The following is an 18,480-nucleotide window of genomic DNA, read 5'->3' as shown; positions in this document are numbered from 1 at the left end:
CAGCATACATCAGATCAGGTCTGCTCACAGTTAAGTACATCAAACTTCCAATCATTTGCTTATACTGAGTAGCATCAACTTCAGCTCCACCACCCTTTTTATCCAACTTAGTTCCTGGAACCACAGGGTTTTTAACAGGGTTACTATTCTCCATGCCAAACCTCTTAAGAACCTCTCTAGCATACTTACTTTGACACATGAAGATACCTTCTGTGTTCTGCAAGATCTCAACACCCAGGAAATAGCTCATTCTGCCTAAGTCACTCATATCAAATTCCTTCTCCATGGATGACTTAAACTCACTGATCATCAGCTCACAGTTTCCAGTGTAGATCAAATCATCAACATACAGACTAACAATAATCACCAGATTATTCTTCCCTTGCTTGACATATAGTGTATGATCTGCCTCTGACCTTACAAACTTTTGTTTCTGGAAGTAGGCATCAATTTTACTATACCATGCTCTAGGGGCTTGCCTCAGTCCATAAAGAGCTTTGTGAAGCTTATAGACCTTACTCTCAGCACCTTTGACTTGATACCCCTGAGGTTGATCAACAAACACTGTCTCATCAAGTTCTCCATGCAAAAATGCACTTTTAACATCTAATTGGAATATTGTCCAGCCTCTGATAGCAGCCAAAGCAAGAATGGTTCTTATAGTATCCCACCTAGCAACAGGTGCAAATACCTCAGTAAAATCCACCCCTTGTTGTTGTGCATATCCCTTAGCCACCAACCTGGCCTTATGCTTCTCAATCTCACCTTTTTCATTCAGCTTTGTCTTATAAACCCACTTAACTCCAATACTTTTCACTCCTTTAGGAAGTACTGCCAGCTCCCAAGTGTTATTTTTTTCAATAGCCTGTATTTCCAGATCCATAGCTTTTCTCCAGTGTTCACTCTTAGCTGCTACATCAAATGTCATAGGATCTGAAGCAATGGAAAGAAAGCTGAACTCTTCACCCTGGAGCTCATCAGTGAGAGCAAAATTACTGTGTCCTTCATCACTCAGATCTTCTCCAGACACAAACTCTTTCATCCATACGGGTTGTACAACACTTCTCTTGCCTCTTCTTTCCCTCTCCTCTTCAAACACTCTAGGTGCTGTACTGCCTGAGGCTCCATAATTGTCCACCTGTTCAGAGAGATTGTCATTTGAACTTGGATTAGCATGCAGCTCTATCTCACTTGTTGTAGATGCAGTAGGATTCTCAGTTGTGTCAACAACTTCTTCATCATCTTTTTCACCAAGATTCTCAAGCAACTCCACCCTTTTTGTTCCTGACTGCCAATCCCAGCCACTTGATTCATCAAACACCACATCTCTACTGATCAGAATCTTCTTTAACACTGGATCATATAGCCTATAAGCCTTGGACTCTTCACTGATTCCCAAATGAATGCATTTCACACTCCTATCATCAAGCTTTTTCCTTTGACTATCAGGTATATGAGCATGGGCTACACACCCAAAAATCCTGAAAAATTGCACTGATGGCTTGCTTCCACTCCAACATTCCTTAGGTGTGATGTTCTTCACTGCTATGGTAGGACTTCTATTCTGTATATAGACAGCCCAGTTAACTGCCTCTGGCCAGAATTCCCTGGGAACTTGCTTCTCAGTAAGCATACACCTCACCATGTTCATGATTGTCCTATTCTTCCTCTCTGATACTCCATTCTGCTGAGGAGTATAAGCTGCTGTGAGTTGCCTTTTGATGCCATTAACTTCACAGAATTCCTCAAATTCCTTAGAATTAAACTCTCCCCCTCTATCAGTTCTTAAACAACACAATTTTTCTCCACTCTCTTTTTCAGCTAAAATCTTGAATCTCTTGAAGCTTTCTAATGCACTGGATTTTTCACTTAAGAAATAAACCCAAGTTTTTCTGCAGAAATCATCTATGAAAGTGATGAAGTACCTCTTTTGACTGTGTGATTCAGGCTTGATTGGTCCACAGATATCTGAATGTACAAGTTGAAGCTTCTGAGAGGCTCTCCAAGTGCTTTTCTGAGGGAAGGAGTCTCTATGTTGCTTCCCTTTCATGCATTCTTCACAAGGTTTCTCTGGTTCATTTAGCATAGGTAACCCTTTAACCATAGTCTTCTGTACTAGAGTCTTCAAGCCAGAATACCCTAGATGACCATATCTCTTGTGCCACATTTCAGTTTCATCCATGGCAGAGGTACTAAGACACCTTGGAATCAAAACAGTTGCAATCACTGCAAACATTCGATTAGAAGACATCCTTGATTGCATGATGAGACCCTTTTCTTTATGATAGATTCTACACCATCTCTTCTTGAAGGAGATGTTCAATCCCCTTTCTAGCAATTGCCCTATGCTCAAGAGATTATTTTTCAATTCAGGTATATAGTATACCTCTGTGATTACCTGGGTCAGGCCACCAATTTGAAGCTTCACCTCTCCTTTTCCTTTCACAGTCATAATGGAATCATCACCCAGTTTCACAGTGGTTGTGAAGTCTTCATTCAACTTGTGAAACCATGCTTTCGAGCCACACATGTGGTTACTGCACCCTGAGTCAAGAAACCACACTTTTCCAGCCATTTCTTCATGCTCTGTTCTTGCCATTAGCATCAAATCCTCACATTCTTCCTTCAACTTTGCTGCTGAATCAAGGATTTTCAATTTCCCAGTTGTCACTGTTCTTGCCATGAGCAACAGTTCTTCATGATCTTCAATCAATTCTGCATAGTTGGCGCTCTCCTCCCAAGTTGGACATTCATACTGAAAATGGCCCAATTTGTGACATTTGTAGCATTCCACAGATTCTTTGTTGAAAGATCCTCTACCCCTGCCGCGACCACGATTTCCATTCCTTCCTCTACCCCTTTCAGATCTGCCTGAGCTTGTGGCTTTCAGAGCTTGTTCTTCCTCCCTATATCCCTTCATTCGCTGCTCCTGAACCAGAAGACTACTCTGAAGTTGATCTATAGTGATTGTGTCTACATCGTTGGATTCTTCGATAGAGCACACCACATAGTTGAATTTTTCTGTCATCGATCGGAGAATCTTTTCGACAACCAGAGTTTCCTTGATCACCTCACCCTGAATCTTCATCTTGTTCACAATGCTCAGCGTTCTTGCAAAGTAACTCTCAACTGTTTCCCCTTCCTTCATTGCCAGAATCTCAAATTCCCGTCTTAGGGCTTGCAATTGCGCCCTTTTCACCTTGGTGGAGCCCTGGTTCTTCAATCGCATTGAATCCCAGATTTCTTTAGACGAATCTTTATTCAAGATCGTTTCCAGAATGCTCCTATCGATCGATTGGAACAAGTAATTCTTGGCTTTAAGGTCCTTCAATTTTGCTTCTTCATGAATCTTGGTCTGCTCTGGGGTAGGGTTTTGTGTGAGTGCGGGGACTCCATCTGCAACGATTGGCCAATACTCTTTCGATCGCAGCAGGTTCTCCATCAGCAGTGCCCAGTGATCGTAATGCCCATCGAATTTTGGGACTGCAGGTTGTGCGAAGTTTGAACTCTCAGCCATGGCTCTCTCCTCTGTTTCAAGAACTGCGGTTCCTTTGGTATATCAGGCCCCGTGTGGAGCTCTGATACCAATTGTGAAAAACAAACTAACAGAAAGAGTAGAATAGAAAAGTTTCTTGCGTTTGAAAACTTTCAATTACTTATTCATTAACCTTCAAAGCCTATTTATACAACTTGACTTTCACTATACAACTAATTCTAAACAACTAACTTTAACATAATTGTCTATTTGTGAAACTTATTTGGACATTCTCAAACGCATTAATATGAGCTCTATTTGTAAACAAAAATACAATATTGTCTCAGTTTAGACATGAACTAAATAAATGTATTACAATCAACTTGAGGCATTTTTTGGACTCTTCAAATTCAGTGGTTTATAAGTAAAAGGGCTAAGCAGTTTGAGACTTAAAATACACCTGAATGAATTTATCTTGTAGTGTTCAAGTTAAAAACAACTCAAGTTATTTGTTGATAATTTGAAGGAACAATCACACAAATCAAACATGAAAATTCAATAAGAAAACAAGTTATCTAATGACAATTTTTAAATTCAACACTTTTGGAAACGTTGATAACAACAAAAATCAAATAAACAAAAGATGAAAACATCAAGTTAAGGGGAATGGAACAAAAATTGGTTTTCCTGAATATGAGGCCAGGAGGGTACCTCCAAAAATTAAGAGAGAAGTTGAATTATTTTAAGATTGGCTCAATGCATTTATCCAATATTACTTTCATCACTTTATAAAGGCTTACAATATAGTAACTAAATGGAAATAACATATGCAAAATAACAAACAGAATAACAAAGCCACCAAAAGAATATTGGCAACTCAACATTCTCCTAACAACCATAAAGTAGAAATGCGACTAATAACTACTAGCATCTTAAGGATGGATAAAATTATTCCAATCTTAGAGAAGTTTGATGTTTCTCTTGGCATAGTGATCCATAACCACTAGGCGTCTAGGCTTTTAGGACTCTCATATTCCTTTGAGAAAAGAGACATTTTTAGTGATCTCACGCAATGGCTTGTCTGTGTAGCGAACGATGTTATAGACCCATGCACCAGCCACTGCCCCCAGAGTTGGAGATAGCAAGTATATCCATATTCCTCTGTACTCATTGTGTACAAAAGCAGACCCTATGCTTCTTGCTGGGTTCATTGATGCTCCAGTTATTGGCCTGTAGTACAAGAGAAACTTTGCTATTAGAATCTGACACAAACATAAATAGTTAAGATCATGATGTAGTATATGTCCTCGTTTGGTTTCACTGATTAAATTGTGCTATGTAGGCAATATGTATAATAATTATAATCTTACATGAGTGAATTTTTAAATAACATAACATAATTGATTGGTGGAACAAAGAAAGAGATAAGAAATTTCAATCGTAAATTAATACCCTGCAAACAACACATTCAAAAGCACTGTAGATCCCACCACAATCCCAGCAACCTCACCAATCTGCAAGATTAAAGATGAAATGAACAGCTAAAAGCCATCAAATGGGGTATTTGAATTAATAATGTGCAAATATGGATTTTGTTTGTATACATAGACGTATCCATAATTTTTCTTAGGGCACCGAAATGAACTTTTTTATATTAAATGAATCATAATTTTAATTCATGAAATATTTCGGATCGGTCATTTTAGTTCCTCAAAGAAAAATTTCAATTTTTTGTCACTAAATTGATGTTGCAAAAGGGCTACATTGACAATATTTTCGTGCTTTATGAGGAAAATATTTTTTTTTCATATTCAGGACTAAAGTGATGGATCTGATATTTTTAAGGGGCTATATATAACTATCATTTACTCAAATGTGGTTTGTGCTTTGTTTTCCTTTGAATAGTTGGAATTTTTGTTTAGTTTTTCCCTTCGGTGGTCTGTTTTTTTTTTCTTTTTTAAAACCGGGGTCTGTTTTTGCTAGATCTCTCAATTTTTTACTTTGCTTTTGGCCGCAATTCCTTTCTTCTTATCAATATATTTGGTTTCTGAAAAATAATTCCTTTCATAATTTTAATTAAAAAGAATTTATTGTTCTTTCAAAAAAAATTATTGTTGAATGTAATCCTAATAATTAACTGAATAATCATTTATAAAAAAAAGACATTGTCAAAAAAATTATTGTAATTTCAATTTAATCCAGTAAAAAATTCAATGTAACCACACAAAAAATCAAGATAACTATTTTCTCTCTAAATATTATCTCTTTTTTTTGTCTTGACCAAGGTATTCGACAGCCGACAGGCGTGAGACTAATCTCTCGCCCCACGGTCAGCGCACTAAGTGGTAGGGGGCGAGTTGGGATTCGAACCCCCAACCACTTGCTTAAAGGATGAAGTGCTGAACCACTACATCAACCCACTTGGTTAACTACAAATTTATTACTTGTAACTACTTTTTTTAATCTAAGAGAATTGGGTAAAATGGACTTATAAATAGGAACGGAGGGAGTATCTCTTTAATTGAATAAATTTATGGGCCTGTTTGATAACAGTTTTAGTTTTCAGTTTTTAAAATAGTTTTCAGAAACAATTCTTAAAAACAATTTTCAGAAAAAGAAAACACTTTAAATGACATGTTTTCGAACATTTAGAAAACTGATATAGAAAACTAAAAACTGAAACTGAAAACATCTTTTACCTGTTTTGGTTTTTTAGTTTTAAAAACTGAAAATGAGAACTGTTTTCAAAAACTGTTTTTGAAAACAGGTCTTACCAAACAAGTTTTCAGTTTTTAAAAACTGAAAACTGTTTTGGAAACAGTTATCAAACATGCCCTATATCTCGTTAGCAAAAGACATGTCATCACTTCTTAAAATTCAAAATAAAAAATAAATCTCATGAACTCTTTTTATTCATTTTAAAATTAAATCAAATGGAACTCAACCTCATCATCCTCCTCTGGTTTTGGAAAACTCGCAAGCAGCCATGCCCTATTAATTTTTATTTAATCTTATTATCTTTTATATATATATATATATATATATATATATATATATATATATAATTTATATCGCAAAAGTATTTTAGTTCAAATAATTTGTAAAAACTTTCAATTTTTTTTATAAAAATAGACCTCATAAACCTTAAGAATATAAGAACTTCTATTTAAGTATTAAATTATATTTTTAGCAAAATATATAAGTTAAATATTTTTATTTAATTACCATTTATAATTCAAATTATATAATTATTATATTGGCAAGTTTGGATGAGTATTAGCATCCCCAAATGCATCTTCATCCTCGTTTCTTAGGATTTAGGTTCAGCTGTCATGGAAAATCTAATCAAAGCGAATTTTCCCGTTAAACTTGAGGTTAGGGATATCTTCAGGTTCGAGTTTGATTGTCATGGCTTCTTTATCTCTACTTTCCTATCAAATTGCATTAGCTAAACATCTTAGAATTAAGTCAAAATTTTATAGAAAATACGAGCCAATTATTATCAAATTAACTAGCAAGATAAAAAGTTATTGGGAAGAATAAGAAATAGTACCGCTCGATCATCAGTGGCAACCCCAAATAAGATAAAGATAAGGAAAAAAGTGATTATGAATTCAATCACAAAAGCTTGCAGATTAGACCCAGTTGGGAGTGCTCCTGCAAATTGGTTATGCTTGCCACTGAATATTAGTCTAAGAGTTCCACTTGCAAGTGTGGATCCAAGGACCTGGGCTGATACATAAGCTGGTACCTATAAGGATAAAATGGACAACAATTACATCACCATGCCCATTCCAATAATTTAAGACAAATCAAGAAAATTGCTAAGACTTTTTTTTCTTGTTCAACACAACACACGTATTTCCACAAAAGACAATCTTGTTTGAGTCAAAAACATTCATATCCTGATAGAGTTGGTTGTACGTGTGAGTTTTATTATTTATTATTATTCACAATACTCACTCAAGACATCACTTAAGGAAAATCAAGAAATTGCATAGATTGGTAGAGTTAAGTTCGGTTCACCTGCTTCCAGGGAAACCTTTTGGTGGAGGCAAATGCAATGGTGGCAGCAGGATTGAAATGGGCACCAGAAATGTGACCAAGAGAGTAAACCAGCACCATCACAGCCAGTCCCCAGACAAGTGCAATACCAGGAAGTGTGACCACATTGTCATTGTTCTTGTTCACCACAATGGAAGCACAACCAGCAAATATAAAAAAATAAGTACCCACCAACTCAGCTATTACCTGCACTCATCAAGAAACAGAACCATATTGCCATTTCTAATCAACATTTCAATAGCAGAGATAACAATCTATTTCATCAATCCAAAACCATATAAAGTTGCAAATTTAATTAGCACAAAAGAAGAAAGATTAGGAAGCACCTTCTGCAAGAAAGAAACAGTGAAGTTGGTGTCTGAGACTTCAATTGTCTTAGAGGCATCCTTGTTTACATTTACAACTACCTCATGAGCTCCATTCAGTCCATTGGGTGCGGAACTCTCACCCATCACTCACTAGCTAAAACAAGGAAATAAAGGGACAGGGGAGTTTTGTTTCCTTTGAGATGGGAAAAGAGATGGACCACAGAAGTTCCTTGTTGTTATTATCAACCAAACAAACTCTCTAGTCTTTATATATATATGCTCCTGGGTTCATTTTTTTAAGGTTGAATTTGATCTTTCGAGACTGCTGGAACATATGATGTTTTAGCCCGTGAAAGGCTAAGAGGTTGATGTGATCTCTTCATATCACTAACTAATGAGGAGGTTGGTGAGGAGTGAAGATCACAGACGTGGGGGGAATATAGATTTATCAAAATAATTATATTGGACGGAAAGTATAATAAATAATTATAATACTAATTATTCCAGTCGGCTCAAAAGGTTACTAGCTTGTGTTACTCTTCCTAAAAGTTACAATGATATTTAATTTCATTTTCATTCATTCAGTACACATATTCAATTCTATCCATCCAACTAAGTGAGTTTTGTGAATTACTATTGTCGGTTCATAATTTTTCCTATGGGATGATACTCATTCGTCTCTTATTACTTGTACAACTTGGCAAACTTGCCTTATTGTGAGCCATTAAACTGTACATGGTCTTGATACTTAGTACCTCAGTTCATCAACAAAAACTTATTCCCACAAAGTGAGATCGACTATATAGATCACCTGACATCATTGCCCTGGCGCAATATACCCCATTAATTACTTACATACATTTATTTTTGTTTATTATTATTTCTAACAAAGATAGTTACATATATAGCAAAAGTGATAAACTCTTTCTGCATGACACTTGATGGTAACTTTCTTCCATTTGCTTAAATTATTTTCTACAACCATGCCCTGTTCATTTGAGGATAGAGGAACCCTTGGTTATCTCATGTAATGGCTTGTCTGTGTATCTGAGGATGTTGAAGACCCATGCTCCAGCCACAGCCCCAAAAATAGTTGACACAAAGTATACCACTATTGCTCTGTATTTACTGTGAAAAATAGCAGGTCCTAGGGTTCTTGCTGGGTTCATTGAGGCTCCTGTGATCGGCCTGTCAAATAAGACATGTTAGCATGTTTGGAAATTCTCTTACAATTGATTATGAAGTCATAATTAATTTTAGGAAGAAACTTCTGTGAGTAGCTTTTGGGTGGCAGTATTGGAGAAAAAATCAGCTGAGCCAAACATGCTATAAGAGGCAACTTGATAAACTTCTCAACAAGTTTTCTAGCAATAACTATGAGTCTTTCAAGTAGTAGCTTCTTGCATGAGTTAAAACTAACTTTAACACCACATTTTTTTTTTTATAAATTCTCTTATTTAGTTTCTCTATAATCATCTATGTACTATCTGATATCTCAGTTCTGATAAACAAGAGGCTAATTCAAACTGGCCTGTAAAAGTCTATTTTAGTCTTATATGTGATTGTGTTTTGATAGATTAATACCCTGAAATCAATATATTTAGCAGTAATGTAGACCCAATTGCAATCCCAGCCATCTCACCAATCTGCAGAAATTCAAAATAAAATGAGTAAATAAACAAAAACCATGGGGTTTATGAAGAAAAATTCATAGTTGGTTTGCATGAGTGTGTCTGACTTTACCGCTCTGTTATCAGTGGCAACTGCTGATATGACAAACATTAGGAGAAAAGTGGTTATGAATTCAATCACAAAAGCTTGCAGGTTAGTCCCAGATGGGATTGTTCCTGAAAACTGGTCATGCGTGCCACTAAATAACATTTTCAGAATTCCACTAGCAAGTACGGCTCCAAGGAGCTGAGATGCTATGTAAGGTGCTACCTGTGAGAATTATATGAAGGACAAATTGGAGTGAGAAGGGCAAGAGAAATCAACTAAGAGGCATGTTAATTTCAAGAAAAATTGGCTTTAAAGAACCTTCCTTTTGTGGGGCTGTAGATAATAACAATGCCCAAGTAAATTCTTTTAGTAGAGCTTATTTTAGCTTATAATAGGAAATAAGCACTTGGGTAAGCATTTGGAAGAGCTTACGTAAATAGCTTATAGTCTACTTATAAGTTGTTTTGAGCTTACTTGTACAAGTTGTTCAGATTAACTAATGAATAAGAGTTTATGTTTGCTTAAAGCATTTTTTCAGCTTATTTCAATAAGTTTCTCAAATGAGCTTATGGATAAGCACTTAAGCGATAAGCGCTTATTGCCATTTGGAAGAGTGCAATCTCAAAATAAGCTTATTTCCCCATTTAGAAGAGCTTATCTTATTGCATTAGCGCTTATGCAAATAGTTATGACTTATGACATACGTATAAGCTGCTATGTGCTTATTTTCACAAGTTGTGCATATTAGCTTATGAATAACCACTTATACCTGCCTATAATTTTCTTTAGGGCTCGTTTGGCACACCGTATTAGGCATGATAGTATAAGTTTATACAATACATCATGAGTTTATCCATTATTTGGTGATTACATTGTATTGTATAAGCTTATCCATCAAAGTCCCCTTATACGTTAAAATGACATATTATTTAATCCATCATGTGAGTGACGGATAAGGCATGATAAGGTTGTGACGTATAAGTCACCATCACCACCACCCTCCATTGCTACCAACTTACACCACCATTGGGACCACCACCGCCACCACCCGATCACCGCCGCCACCGCCCGATCACCGCCGCCACCGCCCTACCGTCACCACTAGTGTTGCCGCCACCACCACCACCACCACCGCCGCCCTACCACCACCACCACCATAATCGCCGTCACCACAACCCTATCGCCACCACCACCATATATAATCGCCGCCACCACTCTATTGCCACCACCGACGCCACAACCACCACCCTATCGCCACCACCACCACCATTGCCTCCACCCTCCACCATCGCCGCCACCTTACTAAGCCGCCACCGCCTTACCACCACCACCACCACCACCACCCTATCGGCGCCAACACCACAACCACCATCGCTGCCACCACCGCCACCATCCGATCGCCACCACCGCCACCACCGACGTTGCCGCCACTGCCACCACCACCACCACTGCCCTACTGCCACCACCCTATCGCCACCACCACCATAATCGTCGTCACCACTCTATTGCCACCACCGACACCACAATCACCACCCTATCACCACCACCACCACCATTGTCTCCACCCTCCACCGTAGCCGCCACCGCCTTACCACCACCACCACCCTATCATCGCCACCACCACAACCACCATCGCTGCCACCACCACCACCAACCTATCTCCACTGTCACCACCACCGCCACCAACACCAACCTACCACCATTGCCACCACCACCACTACTTCCATCACCACCGCCACCACCGTTATAATCACCTCAATATTTGATTTTTATTATATATCATTATTCAATACTTCATTAAACATAAAATTGCATTAATTTAAACGATATGGTAAATTATACAGAGTATGGTCAAACGCTGGATAGTATAAAAAAGTTATCAGGGCTTATACTATCAGGCCTAATATTATCAGGTCTTTATACTATCAGGCCTTATACTATACGTCGCACCAAACAGACCCTTAGTTTATTTCAATTGACTTATCAAATTAGCTCATGAATAAAGGTTTATCCTATAAGCGCTTATTGCCATAAAACATATAACACATGTTCCACTTTTAATCCTTTCATAATCACTTCTCTCTCAGCAAAAGCAATTAATAGCAACTTCTTTCATAAATTACTTCTCCTCCAAACATCAAACACACACTAAGTTTTATTTGGTTCACCTGTATCCATGGAAACCTTTTGGTGGTGGCAAAAGCAAAGGTAACAGCAGGATTAAAATGAGCACCAGAGATGTGACCAACAGAGTAAATCAGCACCATCAAAACCAGACCCCAAACAAGTGCAATCCCAGGAAGTGTCACCACATTGTCATTGTTCTTGTTCACCACAATCGAAGCACAACCAGTAAATATCAAGAAAAATGTGCCCACAAATTCAGCTACCAACTACATCCATCAAGAAACAAAAGCATATTGTCATTTTGGATCAATTTTGTAAGCTCAATATGATCAAAAGACTACTAGTTCAGAAAGAGACTATATACTTCAGTATTCCATAATTCATATCAACAAAAAGTTTCAAATACTAAAGTTTGTAACAATCCATTTCATCAAATCAAATCCCACATAAGTTTGTAAACAAAACATTTCCTAGCAATATTTAAATCAGCTAATTTTCCCTCAGAGATCATAATCAATTCTGGTACTCAAAAACTACTCTCACAAGTTTCTTCCCCGGATTTGTAACTTTAAAATCAATTGTAAAATAACTTCAAAACATGAAACTCATGGTTTTTTTGGGTATACAAAAGAAAGGTTAGGACTTAGGAGACACCTTTTGTACGAAAAAGACAGAGGTGTATGTGTCTGAGCTTTCAATTGTTTTTGAGGCATCCTTGTTGACACTTAAAACTACATCATGGGTTTCAAATGAAGCTGAATTGTTAGCCATCTTGGACAGAAGAAAAGGAAACAGCCCAGAACACTGTGCTTTGTCTGCTTAACCAGACTCAAACAAGCCCAATTTATAGGCACCACTACAGAAGTTAAAAGACATTGGAGACAATATATTTTAAAATTCTCATTACCATTATCAATGTTTCTAACTGTACTCTTAATTACGGAACACACAATATTATAATATCTATTATATTTTTAATACAATCACTCTGTTTATTTTTTTAGGTAAATATTAAGATGATTACTAGATTCAGTTAAACTTAAAACAATAAAAAGAAAAAACAGAGAGAAGACAAAGGCAGAGAACACTTGGACAAAAATAACACTTAGGTTCTGACGTGGTTTTGAAGATAAAATTTAGGGAATCTCTTATCAGTGTTCAAAAGTATAATGATAACTCACTCATATTAGAACTTGAAAGAAGTTTCACTTGTCAAAACAATGCAGAATTTCAGTAAATGAAATGTTATTAATAAATTTGGCAGCCGTTTCTTTGATTAAACATGTCATGTCTAGCTGCATGGTGTGGACATTGAACATAGCAGGAATCTTGAGATGAAGCAAGGAGACATAGGGGTAAATATCTTTGTCGTTTAATTTTGAAGTTGCCTGATTAGGGCATCTTAGTATAGACAAAACCTAGGATCCTTGATTTATCTTCTTTCATTGGCGATTAAATTTTGACAAAATTTACCATTCGGGTATGATTCCATATTTTTAATATCCTTTAGCAATACTTTGTCTTAATTAGGAAATTATTATAATGGTAACAGTATACAGACTCACGTATTTCTTGACTAACGACCGACATACATGTTTAACGGTGGTTTTTCACGACCGCTAAACACAAAATGAAAAAAAAAAAAAAAACATTTAGTTGAGGTTCTAAACTTCCACTTATAAAATCCACCAACTTTTGTGGCAGCCACGATAGTGCCCAAAAACTGTCAAGATTATTTAAAAAAAAAAACTACATGCAATTTCAAACACTCACTAACACTATGTTTGGTACCACCAACTTTGGCAAGAGAGAGATAACGAAGAGGGAGTTTGTGGAGAAATAAGAACTCACCCTTGTTTGTTTCTATTTACTGTAGCGAAGAGGTGCTTTGCAAGTGTGGGACCCAGATCCTTTTGTTGGTCTTCACAAAAGTCGAAGAGTTGAGAAGCTGGCATGATGGGATTCTTTTTTTACTTATTTATCCTTATACTGTATGTTTACTAGTAGGTTGCAGCAAAATCTTGATGTTGGATATATATGTCTTTTGATAAAAAAATTCTTTTTCTTTTTCTAATATTTATTTTCCACATCATTCTCTCTCTTCTCTTTCTCATTTATCTCTATCATACCAAACAACCTCTAAATCTACTATATTTCTCACATATTTTTCTCTACTCAATTTCTCTCTTCTCTACTCTCTCTACTCTATCTCTCTCTTCTCTGTCAAACGGAGTGTAAATGTGTGTTTCAATTTTTTGTACACTTCACTTTTAGCACGGTTTGATTGAAACACTAAATGCATAGATATATTAGATTCTATAAGTGTTTTTCTTTCCTAAAGTACACTATGCGGTCATTATTATAAGCAAAAGTTAGCTTTTTAGATTCATTCAATAAATGATGTATGTAGTCATTAAAATGATCACATACATCATTTATTGAATGTATCTAAAATGCTAACTTTTACTTATAATAGTGACCAGGGGTGTAAGTGTTTTTAAATAAAGATAACTGACTTTTAAAAAAATAAGTATAAAGATAGTTGAACCACATAGATTAACTGACATATAGTTGTTCTGCCTTAAGCATAAGTTTCGCGTTCAAATCCCAATAAAAGCAAATTGATAAATTACAAGTTAATGTAATTTGTAAGCATTTGAAAGTGTATTGTATCTTTTTTATCCTGCTTTATAGTTATAACTGTCAAAACGGGCAAAGTCGACCCATTCAGGGTGGCTCGCCATAGGTTGTCATAAAAGTGAGTTGAGCCAACCAGACACATTTTTTGGCGAGTCAGAAAAAGATAAAAAAAGATCAACCAGCTTGACACACTGAAGGTTAGCTTGTAGGTTTTTAGAAATAGAAAATGACGAAAGTAGAAATAGGAAAAAAATTGATTGTTTTATATTCTTCTTCTACATGGATCATTTAAAAAGCAACGTTTTTGAAATGTACTTATACCAAAAGGCGGTTTTTTTTTTTCATGTATTTTTTTTTTCTCTCTTTCAATAGTAATGCATCTAGCAAACTCAACTCTCCAAAATCCAATCCAACATTATACAAAAAAAAAGCCCAAATTACATGCCTACGTGCACAATTAAGAAAAAAGTTAGTTACGTGCGGCTTCATACATGTTGTCTGGACCCAAAAATTTTGTTACTTGTTAAGCTTAAAAGGTAAACTACACCCACACCTTTTCTTTTCAATATAGTGCATGTTTGGAAACTCATTCAAGAACCACGGTAAAACCAAAATCATTGTGGACATCGGCAAAGGCTAAGAGAAGTTGCTTCTCTACGATTTTGACTTCATATGAATGAGTTTCCAAAGATGAACATAGTACGTACATTTGATCAGATTTGCAGTTTCAGATAGCATGTGAAATTCCATGAATGGCTTCAAATTATCACCTAGCAAATCAGTGCAGCTACCACTTATCTGCCTCATGTTATCTAAATATATCTCTACCTGTGGCTCTTGAATACCACATAAACAGCCTTCAGATTGAGGAAATCAGAAAAAGCCAAGCATGAATCCTTCTATATTGGTTGTTAAAATTCATTATCAAGGTAGTTCTCCCCTTAATTTTAGATGCTTGAGGAGACAGTAACATACTAACATGAAACCTTGTCTTGATTTGCAACATTTTACCCATCTTAAAATTTCCTGTTATTTCTATCCACTTAACAAGGTTGCTGGGATAAAGAATGTTCAGGGAGCTCTATAAATTATTTGCTCTTTGAACCTTGTAACCTACTTATTAATTAGTCTCAATTAAATCTTAATCATAGGCAAGAAAGAAATGAAGCTCATGGATACAAAAGTTTTTTTCTTTTTTCATATTTTGATATTAGCAAAACTGGCACAGTTAGTCTCAAGCATTCTCAACACAAATACACTTCTGCAAATTCTGGGTGCATGTGAAAGTCAGGAACAGGAATCAAATAGGGAGAGGAACATACTAGAGACATAGCAGCCAACACTGAACTTCTTAGGAGACCTAAGTTTTTCTACAAAATATGTGGTTGGCCAAATTTGCTTCATGAAACTGGATCCTAGAGGCTAAATTTATGATAATTCAATGTCTAACTGAACTATTAGGAAATCAGAAACCTTGATGTTCCTTTGATGTTATCTTTCTCACTCAATTTCAAATATAATATACGAGTTTTTTTCACAAGTTGTTTGCTTAGTAGTATATCAAACACCAACTTTTTTACCACCTTCACAACCTCGCTATTAGAGTTTGCTTTCTAGGAGTTAAATAGGAGTAGCATAGCAGGTGACAAGATGAAAATTGGTAACACCTTTAGAAATATTACTAATTACTAATGTAATACCTTGGCAATTTGGCATCAAGAGTGTGACTCCTCTTTGTCCTTCTTCCCCCCAAAATTTCAATTTTCAATTGTACAAAGAACACTCTGCACTATTAACAAAGCCGACACAATAATTTCCTCCAAATTTGATAAGGCAAGCCAGGTTGCCAATGTATTATCAGGAAGTAATGGCAATGATCAGAAAGTAATTTCATTATGAATTCACACAAAAAAACTGATAAACAACTGATGAATTTATTAGTTTTTTCTTTGTGACTCAGCTTTTAGATTATTGCTTTATTAGCTCTCCAGAAAAGAATCAGGCCTGACATTGATCTGAGATGAACAATTTGTGAAGTATTTAGCTTATATTTAATGAACCTGTGGCATTGTCAGCTTCACAAAATCATCAGGGCTAAATTTATGATTATCATAAAACAAATTCCCAGTTTCCATCCAACCAATGACAAAGCAAAAGGACCAAATGTGGTGATTACCCCTCTATCTTCACTCTTCACCTTTCCTAATCAAGTCTAAAATTGGAACTAAAATCATAGCCTGAATATCAATACACAACAACAACAACAACAACAACAACAACAACAATCAAATATACAACAACAATCCTCTATCAGCATACATATCAAGATAAATCACAGCTCAATGCAAGACATTGCAACAAAAAAAAGTAGCCTCTCAAATTGGTTAGTGGAGGTAACTCAGATCCATAACAGAATAGGATAGATCTCATCAGCGGACAGAACCACAAGAGAAAACCTGGTTAGGCAACCTGAGAGCCTCAGATTTAGAGAAGCACATGTCATCAAGGTCCTGACTGGTGCACCAGCTGCACTTGGAGTTCTGGGAGCATTGAGACTTCAACACCAGCTCTCCACAGCTGGGGATGGCTCTGCTGGACCCAAAGAGTCTTCTTGTTGAGCTATCCTCAGCTACCCCATGAGAGGGTTGGCACACAAGGAGAAAGAGGAAGATGAAGAGTAGGTTGGAGTTGAAGATAGAGAACACCATGGATGAGGTAAAGCTCAAAGATTCCAACTTTGAAAGAAATGGTAAAGCTTTCTGTCTCAAGTTTTTCTGTGTTCTACTGTTCTGACACCAAAATGAAAGTGTTTTGGTATTACTTTTCTTTTCCTTTTCTTATTTGAGACAACATTGAAGTATGGACTTTCTGATACAAGAATAGGATGTTGGAACAACAAACTAGATTTGACAAATCGGTTTTAGATTGTAAAATTAATTTTTTATAAAGGTAAAATTTGGTTTAATTAAGAGTATGGTTTCTCTTAGTTATATATTAATTGATTTGGATGCATACATGCTATTTCTGAAATTTTTTTCATATAAGCAAGGTTGTCAGACTCGTGAGTCTAATTTAAGCAGACTCGTTTTGAGTAGGTAGACTCGACTCATAGACTTGACGAGACTCGAGTCTACCAAACCTTATAAGCAAAGCAATATATCTTGGGAGTGATAGAAAATAGGTAACATTCATCTGGTCAAATCATGGTACTAATATACACATACTAGAATGCTAAGGCATGGACATTCTCAGAGCTAGAAAGGGTAGGATATTGCCTCAAGGAATGGATTGTTTTACACAAATTTTAGGGAGTTGCAAACAGAGAAAGGATACCATGCAATACTTGAATTTAGGGTGAATCACAAAGATTAAAAAAGACAGTAGAGTCCAAACAATCAAGTGATACTCGAGCAATTTTATTTAGAAGAATCAACTTCAACAAAGTGCCCTTGCTGAAATGGTGGGAAGACTCTTTTTTCTTTTTTGGAAGATTTAAGATCAGGTATAGTATAGGTAATTATGCTTACACTATGAAGCAGAAAAGTGAACAAACAATTCAGAGACGCGAGAGAGGAGAGGAACGCGAGAAAGAAATCTGAAATTAGGTTTAGTTTTGGGGATTTTTAATTTAAAAAAAAAAAAGAAACTTGACTCGGTGACTCGGTCATGACTCGCGAGTCGACCGAGTCAGACCGAGTCTTGCCAGAAAACGAGTCTGGCAGTGAGTCCACCCGTTTTCCCTATGCAGACTCGCGAGTCTACCGAGTCAGCGAGTTAACTCGCGAGTCTGACAACCTTGCATATAAGTCATTTGTCTATGTTTGTGTACAAGGTAAAAAAATTACGTTGAACAAAATTACGATAGACAGAAGCAACAGCTCCTATTACGATAGTCATTTGTCTATGTATCTGTCAATTATGATTTTAATTTTTTACTATATATCCAAACATTGACATAATTTGTTAGATCTTGACCTCCCCTTATTAAAATCTTGGATCTGCCTCCTCCTAACAACCTTGATTCCCACAAACTCAACTTCTATAAAAGACAATGCGTGGGGTAACACAAGGTATACATAACTCATAATTTCACTACTGTTTTTCACTCACATTTTGATTTGAACATCAAAGTATTTCTCCTATACA

The 18,480-nt window shown here is 36.3% G+C and overlaps 2 protein-coding genes across 2 annotated transcripts; both read right to left on the bottom strand.

Annotated features, from left to right (window-relative positions):
• Positions 1-4,212: 4,212 nt before the first annotated feature.
• On the bottom strand, positions 4,213-8,105 carry LOC130715867 (nodulin-26-like). The gene is made up of 5 exons (XM_057566018.1): positions 7,867-8,105; positions 7,502-7,726; positions 7,029-7,226; positions 4,928-4,989; positions 4,213-4,705 (listed from the first exon to the last, which is right to left on the bottom strand). Exons 1-5 carry the CDS (start codon positions 7,990-7,992, stop codon positions 4,504-4,506), a joined length of 813 nt encoding a protein of 270 aa, XP_057422001.1. The 5' UTR covers positions 7,993-8,105; the 3' UTR covers positions 4,213-4,503.
• Positions 8,106-8,529: 424 nt separating this feature from the next.
• On the bottom strand, positions 8,530-12,516 carry LOC130715869 (nodulin-26-like). Its single transcript, XM_057566019.1, has 5 exons — positions 12,349-12,516; positions 11,736-11,960; positions 9,592-9,789; positions 9,433-9,494; positions 8,530-9,036 (listed from the first exon to the last, which is right to left on the bottom strand). The coding sequence occupies exons 1-5, from the start codon at positions 12,463-12,465 to the stop codon at positions 8,841-8,843; spliced, it is 798 nt and encodes a 265-aa protein (XP_057422002.1). The 5' UTR covers positions 12,466-12,516; the 3' UTR covers positions 8,530-8,840.
• Between the last annotated feature and the right edge of the window lie 5,964 nt (positions 12,517-18,480).

Source organism: Lotus japonicus, chromosome 4, assembly GCF_012489685.1.
Source record: "Lotus japonicus ecotype B-129 chromosome 4, LjGifu_v1.2".
Lineage (NCBI taxonomy): Eukaryota > Viridiplantae > Streptophyta > Magnoliopsida > Fabales > Fabaceae > Lotus > Lotus japonicus.
The sequence above is the reverse complement of the archived record's forward strand: the minus strand, read 5'-3'. Positions and strand labels throughout refer to the sequence as shown.

What these genes read in the sequence shown, in the direction of transcription:
- LOC130715867 (XM_057566018.1), bottom strand. Translation starts at nt 7,992, where the DNA reads ATGGGTGAGAGTTCCGCACCCAATGGACTGAATGGAGCTCATGAGGTA. An exon ending in AAAGGTTTCCCTGGAAGCAG is followed by an intron (nt 7,227 to 7,501) that starts GTGAACCGAACT and finishes TTATCCTTATAG; the next exon opens with GTACCAGCTTATGTATCAGC. An exon ending in TTGAATGTGTTGTTTGCAGG is followed by an intron (nt 4,706 to 4,927) that starts GTATTAATTTAC and finishes CTTGTACTACAG; the next exon opens with GCCAATAACTGGAGCATCAA.
- LOC130715869 (XM_057566019.1), bottom strand. Translation starts at nt 12,465, where the DNA reads ATGGCTAACAATTCAGCTTCATTTGAAACCCATGATGTAGTTTTAAGT. An exon ending in TTGCCACTGATAACAGAGCG is followed by an intron (nt 9,495 to 9,591) that starts GTAAAGTCAGAC and finishes GAATTTCTGCAG; the next exon opens with ATTGGTGAGATGGCTGGGAT. An exon ending in CTAAATATATTGATTTCAGG is followed by an intron (nt 9,037 to 9,432) that starts GTATTAATCTAT and finishes CTTATTTGACAG; the next exon opens with GCCGATCACAGGAGCCTCAA.